Source organism: Octopus sinensis, linkage group LG24 (assembly GCF_006345805.1).
Source record: "Octopus sinensis linkage group LG24, ASM634580v1, whole genome shotgun sequence".
Taxonomy (NCBI): domain Eukaryota; kingdom Metazoa; phylum Mollusca; class Cephalopoda; order Octopoda; family Octopodidae; genus Octopus; species Octopus sinensis.
Genome location: NC_043020.1, coordinates 29242950 through 29252949, shown reverse-complemented (window position 1 = coordinate 29252949; position 10000 = coordinate 29242950). Strand labels below are relative to the sequence as shown.

Below are 10000 nucleotides of genomic sequence, written 5' to 3'. Positions count from 1 at the left end.
TCGATTACATCGACCCCAGTGCGTAGCTGGCACTTAATTTATCGACCCCGAAAGGATGAAAGGCAAAGTCGACCTCGGCGGAATTTGAACTCACAACGTAACGCAGACGAAATACCGCAAAGCATTTCGCCCGGCGCGCTAATGTTTCTGCCAGCTCACTAACTTAGCGCTTATGCCGACTATAGTTATACCAATGGTATAGTTATCCCTTACGTACAGTTATGCCCACTGTACAGCTGTACCATCGGTACAGTTATACCAGCTGAAAAGTTATACCAACTGCATACCAACTATAGTTATATCAGCCGTACAGTTATACGAATTATGCAATTATATCATTTCTAAAATATGATAACATCAATGGTACTACCTTAAGTATAAAGATGGCGGTATGTCTGTGTCTGAAGAGGATGAGAAAGAGCGACATGCCCTCTGGTGGTCATATAAGTCAATACTTGATGCTGCATGGTCTTTTTTTTTTTTTCCTGCCTGGCCTTCGTAGAATTAAAGTGAGAGCCATGCCGTGCAATCCGATCCCAGGCACCTGAAGCTCATCGGGTTACGACGGCTGCAGACGCCAGCATGGCACAAGTTTTACATTGGGGTGACCTTCACCAGGGTGAATTGCATGACAGGGTTGGGGTTGTTGGAAGGGTGTCAGAGCGGTGCCCGAACCACCACAGGGACTTCACTCCTTAGAAGGCGGCGAGTTGGCAGAATTGTTAGCACGCCAGGCGAAATGCTTAGCAGTATTTCGTCTGCCGCTACGTTCTGAGTTCAAATTCCGCCGAGGTCGACTTTTCCTTTCATCCTTTCGGAGTCGATAAATTACGAACTACTCCACCTGCAATTTCAGGCCTTGTACCTATAGTAGAAAGGACTTCACTCCTTAGTTTGCTGTCGAGGGTGACTCTTCCAGCCTTTTCTGTTCCCAAAGCAATCACAAGGTACCAGACCGCTTGAGGAGATCCACTCTTTGATTCGCAGTCAAGATTGAACCCTTCCCCATCCACCAGTGTTTTCCTTTCCCCTGACACTTTCAGTGCAGTAAGGATCCTTCCCTGGCGTTTCTTTCATAACATGCTAAGCAGACCATAGCTGGGACCCTAACAGGTGCTACTACTCCAGTTAAGGGTAGACCAAGGATCAGTAGTGTTCAAGAAACGGTTCTACACTCTTCAAAACCCTGGGACTCCTCTACCAGGGTGCCACGGCCGGGTGCAGTTTTAAGTCATACCCAGGGCATACTTTAGTTCGATCAATTGTACAGGTAGTTCAACGTTCCTGTTGTGACTCTCCTGTATAATTCCCGACAGTGTGTAGGCGCGTGGCTGAGTGGTCAGGGTATTCGGCTTACGGTCGTAAAGTCGTAAATTCGATACCCGGCATCGCGTTGTGTCCTTGAGCAAGACACTTTATTTTTCGTTGCTCCAGTCCACTCAGCTGTCAAAAATGTGTATACCAGTATTTCAAAGTTTTCGTCGTGTCACATTCTATGTCACGCTGAATCACCTTAAGAATTACGTTAAGGGTACATGTGACTATGGAGTACTCAGCCATTTGTACGTTAATTTCACGAGGAAGCTGTTCCGTTGATCGGATCAACTGGAACGCTCATCGTCGTAACCGACGGAGATCCAGTGATTCCCGACATTAGTTTGCTGCACTACTCTAATAGCTGCAAACACTTCTAGTAAAGACCTACATTCTAAACACTTAGAATCTAGAAGTGGGTTTATAACGTCACGTTATAAGCACTTACCATCTGGAGGTTCAGTTGGGGTGGTCGTTCTGAAAGAGATGAAGTACGTATCCGGTTAGAAAGTCACTCAGTTTAAACAAAAACAAACAAGAAAAGAAAAGAATAAAAAGACATTAAAAATATTTAACGTCTAACTTGTATCAATAATTAATTTCAGCAAACATGTATACCAAATGTAAGGATATCAATTATTGAAAAATATGGCAAATAAATCTGTCTGTCTCTGTCTCTCTCTTTATATATATATATATATATAAACCTTTTTGTATTTTCTCTCCCTGTTTATTTCTGTGTTCCTTTCTGCTGAAGAGCGTAGGCTCGAAACGTAAAATACTTTCTCACATCCCGAGCGTTAAACTAATACAACTGTTTGTTGTTTACACTCCCGTCCTCGTCTTTTGTTGTTTTTTGTTTTTGGTTGTTTTTTTTTGTAAATATATATATATATATATATATATATATATATATATATATATATATATATATAATATATATATATATACTCAGCATAACGGAGTTAATTCGGTTTCGGAACGTTTTACTACAAACATTGAAAATAAATCTACTCGAACTGCTTGCAATTGAAAGGAACTTAACCATCAGGATATATGTAGGACATAACACATTGCAGCACAGGTTGGAAATCACAAATCCCTTCACCTTAACAAACTGGTAAACCCGTTGATCTCACCTTTGTGAAGTACTGTTAAGATTGACTCCAAGAGCTTCGAGTATAGCTTTCATCAGCGGATACTTCTCTCCACACATACCAGAGAAATCATCCAACGGTAGTGCCCAGACCGCAATGCCACCTAGGCCTCTTGACTTCATCCATTCCACCTGATAAATAACCATATAAGATAACATTATATACGAAGAGGTACTGAAAAGTTCCTGGTTTTAAGGATATCACGAAAGGGCTGGTTTGAGGTCCAACCTTCCGACTTCTTTTACAGGGCTTAGAAAAACTGAAGGACCACTGCAATAAGTGTGTGAATCTGAGAGGGGAATATGTTGAATAAATTATCTGATTCTCCTGTACCTTCTTTTCCCCAAAGACAAGAACTGTCTAACACCACCTCGTATCTCATGAAAATATTCTGTTGTCTGTCAAAAGTGGCTGTTGTAATTGAATAGAGCGGGAGTAAGTTTACATAGATATCTTGCAAACAACTTGCACATGCAAGTGCTACCAGTCAAAAGCTCCGTATACCGGAAGCCAGCAAGTGATAGGTTTGTAAATGATATGAAGTTTTGACTACTATTTGTGATATTTAACTCTATTTTCGCTTCATATCTGTTAATCCTGGCCGTAGTTAATGATACAGAACAGGGAGGGATCTAAAAAGCTCAAATACTCATTGCCACAATACTCACAGCCGAAGTATTCTGGATGTTTTCGTTTGAGTCCAATCGGAAGGATGGCATTCATACATTTACAAACTTATGAAGGATTAATAATTTTATATGTCTGAAAGATGACAGTTATGTTCATTCTTGATGCTCTCCGGCAGATTTGAACGTGAATATGTTAATCGTTCATCATTTTGATTCTCGCTGTCTACTGAACACGCAACGATTTATTATCAGTTGGCATGCATAAGCAAAAAATTGCATTGTTAAATTTATAAATAAGGGCCAAAAACCATTCTTATCAGAGTCATTAATCCAGGATAGCTTTGACTGAGGAGAAAAAACAAAGCCGAAACACCGGATGCTCCAAAGTCACCTTACCCTAATGAATCGAGTGTTTTATGAACACACCACATACGCACGCACACACACACACACACATACATTACAAACACACACACATATATAAAAGACAGATTCAACACATTCTCCATCTACCAAATACATTCACAAGGCATTGGCCGAACTGGGCTATAGTAGAAGATACTTGTCCAAGATGCCAAGTGGGACTGAACCCGGAACCAAATAGCTTCAAGCGGGCTTCTTAACCACACGGCCACGCCTATTATGCATAAAAAATATTTTCTAATCGCTTATACACCAACTCCTGAGGGGAAAATAATAAAATTTGAAATGAAAATACCTTTAACTTCAAGCTTTTCGGATTATCGTATCCGAACCACTGATCATCTTTGACGATATAGGGTACTTTCTGTTCTTCGATCCAGAAAACTTTCCCGCCTGATTGGATCATCAAACAGATCTGTTAATGAAGGCACAATTTATTTATTTAGTTTTTTTTAGAGCCTCGTTATTAACGTGCCGTAAAACATTGCTAAAACAAAGCAGTTGTGTTTCCACGACTTGCAAAAAAAGGGGGTTGGTTAAAACATTGAGAGAAGACGATGATTTCTTTTAAGAATTCCACTGACAAAACCCAAAGTTTACTTCAGATCAGCCTCGATCGAGCAGAGCTGCGGTCATGATTGCGATGGCGTTGCTACGGCCAATGGTCGGCGACAATCGCCGCAGCAGCCAGTCCACATTGTGAGGCTCATTTTCTCAGACAGGTCGCAGTTATCCCGATTTTGAAGAGGAAAACGATAGTGCGGCATCCAAGACCATCTGAGGTCTCAACAGCGACTGGCACAAACTGATAGCGGCCGGTGTGGCCCTTGTATTTATTGATTTTTTTAAATGTTAGGCGAGGGCAGCACGGTAAAATATGAAACGGACTTTAATTTTCAGAAGCATTTACTCACTTCATAATATGATTGGACCCCTTTCTCCTTGGTAAATTTGCCAGCAATGCCTGGACCGGTTTGAGCATCCCCCGGTTCGTGGTTAGTTTTAGACGCTAGAGTAAATCCCCGTCCATACATTGGTAAACCAATAAGCAACTTCTCGGGTGCCGCCCCTAAGTGGATCCAGTAATCGATAGCCCATTCCTGCAAATAATAATAATAATAATAATATAATAATAATAATAATAATAATAATAATATGGTTTCAAATTTTGCCACAAGGACAGCAATTTTGGGGGAAGAGACGAATCGAAAGGATGTGTAGTGAGTCAAGGAAGTTCTATTTTGTTGTCGCGTATTAGCACTGTTGTGCTATGGCAACTTCAGCTAATCAGAACTTGCCACGTATTAATACAAACAGTAGGTGTCTGTCGAGCAGCAATCGCGCCTTTAGTCAGCAGAAGACTTCGTCACAAGTAACAGCTGTTTCTCAGTCAGTCGGTGGAAGGAAGCTGACGTCTAACAGCATTTTTTCAATATAAACAGCTTGTTTATTTCACCAACTTAGCGCAGCAAACTAAATGGATTTAAGCAACCCACGCCAACCACTCCATGGATGACCGATTGCATTTGTGTTCAGTTTACCTTGCAAGTACCGTTACACGTCAGTCCTGAACAACTCATCGCTACCTGGATCCATGAGAGATTCCTTTTTGTCCCAGCAAAAATATTACTCTTTTACTCTTTTATTTGTTTCAGCCATGTGACTGTGGCCATGCTGGAGTCGACCAATTCGACCCCAGGACTTATTCTTTGTAAGCCTAGTACTTATTCTATCGGTCTCTTTTGCCGAACCGCTAAGTTACGGGGACGTAAACACACCAGCAGCGGTTGTCAAGCGATGTTGGGGAGACAAACACAGACACAGACACACACACACACACACACGCACACACACACACATACATATACATATATACGACGGGCTTCTTTCAGTTTCCGTCTACCAAATCCACTCACAAGGCTTTGGTCGGCCCGACGCTATAGTAGAAGACACTTGGCCAAGGTGCCACGCAGTGGGACTGAACTCGGAACCATGTGGTTCGTAAGCAAGCTACTTACCACACAGCCACCCCTGCGCCTTTCCAATTGCTAGCTTATTGCTCATTACTACTAAAGCATTTTTATTCAAAAGTAACTTACCTGGCAGCTTCCTTGACTCACGTACACACATATACAGGCCACATATTATGCTTCTTATCAGCACTTGTTTACGTATACAATATATAACAATGTTTCGTTGTGCATTTGGCTTCTGGTATTTCTTTTTTCTGCTTTACAAAAGAACATGCATTGGACATTTACATCGCAACTTTACTGTCACATTGGTTTTTACCTACATCAGTGACGCCACACGGGCCTTACTGTTACAGATGAAAGGCAAAGTCGACCTCGGCGGGATTTGAACTCATAACGTAGCGGCAGACGAAATACCGCTCAGCATTTCGCCTGAACAAGGAGTATAAGATACTGCAGGTTTTTACAATCCAATGTGACTCCCTAATCGAGGCTCGGAGATCAGATATTGTTGTGGCAGATATATATATATATATATATATATATATATGCATATGCCAGAATAAGATAAAAGATAAACTCATAGTAAATAAACTTGCCATATTCCGTGTCCTTTGCAAGGCTTGTTCATTAGCTCGGACAAAGAGAGGGCTATTGTGTCCCGTAAAGGATTCCCAAGTTCCGTGAAAATCGTATGTCATCACAACAAAGAAATCGAAGTACCTAGAAAAATATAAACATTTTTTTAAGAAAACGGGATATCTCGAAGCATATAAAGCTATAAATAATAGCGTGAAAATATTGTTGTTGTTTTTTGTATCCTTATATCACCGTTCCAAAACAGAATTTATTTCACGTTCTCTCAAAGTTTCTAAATTTTTATGACATCAGTAATAATCGTTTACGTCATATGAATTTAGAAACATTGAGAGAATGTGAAGTAATTCTTTTTTTTTTTTACGGCCCAACTCGAAGTAGATAAAGCTATAATTAAAAGCGTGCAAATACTGGGTTAAAAACCCATTGGTAGCCTTCGACTTAATTATAATAGCCATAGGCAATCTTTTTAAAGAAGCGGACCGCATGCGACATAGCTCGTCGTCAAGTAGGCGAAGCGTACCATTCAGGGAGTCCCGTGGGCCGCACTTGGCCCATGACTGATTTATATTTGTATCTACTTCGAATGTAAACATTAAAAATGAGTTATAATTTTTTTTTTAAATGAAGTTTAAGAAACCTTTTAAGAAATGGAAAGGGAGGCAGTTTGTAGTTAATTTCTTCCTTTATAATGAGGTTAGTTCTTTCATACTTCGTGTGACGAGGAAAATCGTCTAATTAACAAAACAGCATAATTATGTGGTGAGAAGTTTCACAGTGAAATGCAGTTAAATGACGTTATTCAACGCATCGATTTACACTGTTAAACACGTGTACAGGTACAAAAACACACACACTCACACTCACACACACACCAACATTAAATTAGTCAACAGCAGTGGTAGGAAAAGTGAGACCTCATTATGAATCAGGAATTCAAAGTATTAAAATGCTCGTTTGCGTCTCTGACTATAAACAGCTTTCTGCTGTTAGTCTGACGTGGGAATTGGGTATGTGGTTAAATATGTATATATATGTATATATGTGTGTGTGTGTGTGTGTGAGAGAGAGTGAAAGGGAGAGAGAGAGAGAGAGGGGAGAACATGGTTTAGTTGCACTCACAGTCGCGTGATCGTGGTTTCAATTCCAAGACTGGGCGTTGTGTTTTGTTCTTGAGCAAAACACTCCATCTCAAGTTGCTACGCGAGCACTTCGACACCTAACCCATGGTAGACTTGTGCACCTGTTCAGACCAGCATCGATTGGATGCAGGGAGTGAGCTGATGCGCGGCACGACGAACATTTCATCACTGGAAACAAATTATCGGTGCCGAGTGTTCGGCAAGAAATTGCAGAACCATCTTTTTCGGACAACGACGAGAGACTACCATATATATATATATATATATATATATATATATATATATATATATAAACAGAAGGAAATAAAAATCCAAGGGTGTGTGTTCACACAGAGAGAGAGAGAGAGAGAGAGATGGGAGAGAGAGGAGAGAGAGAGAGAGAGAGGAGAGAGAGAGAGAGAGGAGAGAGAGGAGAGACCTGAATGTGTGTGTTCTCTTCATTTTGTAACTATCTGAAATCTTCGTGTAAGGAAGAAACTGGTTTCTAACAAAGACACAAAAACTGAGAAAAGTCTTTCACATTGTTATTGTTCCGCTTACAAATTGTATTTGTAATACGCAAGTTAGCTGGTTGTTTTGTTTTTTTTATGAAAATCCCAGCTTATCCATAAAACATTACAGGAAGGCATTTTCTTTGGCGCTCCAACGAATCCGCCAATCCAAAACTCTCTACCTATTGAAATAGTGACTCTGCCATGATAGAACTTACTTTGAAAGGGTGGCCACGTCATAACCGGAATCTACTGCATATTTTGCCGTGGGTACAGCACTTATCAACAGAAGTCTATCTTTACCAGATTTCTTCGCCTCAGCTTCAAATGCCTGCCTGGCTTCCTGAAAAATAAGAAGATAAGCATTACATCTTGGGCAGGGCCTATCCCACTCTCTAGTCCTTCATACTTGTATTGGTTTGGTACAACGAATACTACGAGCCTAGTTGTTATCAAGCTTTGTATGAGCAGCCAAAGAGCTGAAGGGTCTCATTTGCCATGGGCCCATCGAAGTGCCTGTAAGTGACCTTCTACCGAGTCTTCTATTACTACAACAGCGACCTCTGTTTCTTGGGACCTGCTGGTTTCGTACCATCCTAAATTAGCATCCCCGGACTCACCCATCTCTTTTTCTGTCCTCACCCAGAGAGTGTTCTCGATTCGAGGCCCCAAAGGGCCTATTTTTATCGAGTATTTCTTTCCCGTAAACTCAGTTCGCTGGAATTTTCTCTCTATTCCTGTTTTATAGCAAACCTGTTCAAAGGGAGCTCCCATCTGTTCAAAGGGGGTTCCAAAGACAGCGACTTCACGGGTTTCAGAAGGAGTACGAAAGTCATAGGAACCAATCCTTCCTCAAGGTGAAACTGATTTTAAAAATGTGCATCATAAAATAAATGGCAAATGTTGAATTCAGAAAAAAAATTAATTAACGGATTATTCAAACCTTAATAAGCATCGAAAATCTGTTTTTGTCTTCAGGTGGACTGCCACGGTTGGCTGGATACTCCCAGTCAACATCTAAACCGTCAAAGCCTCTCTTCCTCATCCAAGTTATGGCATGATCGATGAAATCCGTTCTGCTGGCAGCAGAAGAAACCATTGCAGTGAAGGGGGCAGATCCCATGTCCCAACCACCCAGAGAAATCAGGATTTTCAAAGAAGGGTTTATTTTCTTCAGGTTTAGAGTTCTTTCATACCTGCAAGACAAAGAATTGGAACCCTGATGAATTACTCTTCGGATATTTGTTGTCATTGGATTGTTCTAAAGATTAAAATGTTAGTATAGCATTTTTAGGGACAAGGTCGGCTGTTTTGAGGGGAAGGGCTAATCGATACTGTCATCCCCAGTACATGGTTAGTACTTTATTTTATGGACGCCAAAGAAATCTGAGGTAAAAAGCTGATTCCGGTGTGATTCGAACCCAGAATGTAAAGAGTCAGAACAGATACAGCAAGGTATTTTGATCGACGCGCTAACGATTCTGTCCATCAAACGACATTTTGACAGTGATAATAATAAAAATATTGGTTTCAAATTTTGACGCATGGACAGCAATTTTTGAGAAGGGAGTAAGTCGATTAGACTGATCCCAGTGCTCAACCGGTACTTGTTTTATCATCCCCGAAAGGATGAAAGATAAAGTCGACCTCGGCGGAATTTGAACTCAGAACGTAGCGGCAGACGAAATACCTATTTCTTTACTACCCAAAAGGAGCTAAACACAGAGAGGACAAACAAGGACAGACAAACGAATTAAGTCGATTATATCGACCCCAGTGCGTAACTGGTATTTATTAATCGACCCCGAAAGGACGAAAGGCAAAGTCGACCTCGGCGGAATTTGAACTAACGTTTCTGCCAGCTCGCCCCCTTATAATATAAACACTAATAAACCATAAAATAAATTTTTATTTTACGAAATGAAACCAAAACAACAAAAAGATGGGAAATGATGTTTACTTTTGCGAATTTTCACTTAATTTGTATTTGAAAAGTTTTCACCTAGGCTTTTTTTTTCCTTTGATCGGATCCTCACTGTGGCCCCATGGACACTTCGAAATTACATTTCCGATCATATAAACCACTTCGAATATTATTTTAGTAAACTTAATGTGAATTATTTTGTGTCGTAAACTGTTTACCATTTCCGTGGAGCCTCCTTCCTTTGATGCCCTAAGCACGTGCTTATTTTGCATAATGGTTAACCCAGCTCTGACTAAAAGGTTAACACCGAGTGAAATACACAAACTGTACTTGACTGAGTGAAATAAAGC

At 40.6% G+C, this 10000-nt stretch overlaps 1 protein-coding gene across 1 annotated transcript in view; it reads right to left on the bottom strand.

Annotated features, from left to right (window-relative positions):
• Window positions 1–10000, bottom strand: part of LOC115223830 (probable chitinase 10) — a 54938-nt gene that overhangs the window by 36431 nt on the left and 8507 nt on the right. Inside the window, exons 4-10 of the mRNA XM_036513103.1 lie at window positions 8670–8922; window positions 7945–8069; window positions 6096–6219; window positions 4438–4623; window positions 3819–3938; window positions 2454–2602; window positions 1763–1791 (exon numbers count right to left, since the gene is read on the bottom strand). Of these exons, the coding sequence (XP_036368996.1) occupies window positions 1763–1791; window positions 2454–2602; window positions 3819–3938; window positions 4438–4623; window positions 6096–6219; window positions 7945–8069; window positions 8670–8922 (986 nt within the window). The remainder of the gene's footprint in view (window positions 1–1762; window positions 1792–2453; window positions 2603–3818; window positions 3939–4437; window positions 4624–6095; window positions 6220–7944; window positions 8070–8669; window positions 8923–10000) is intronic.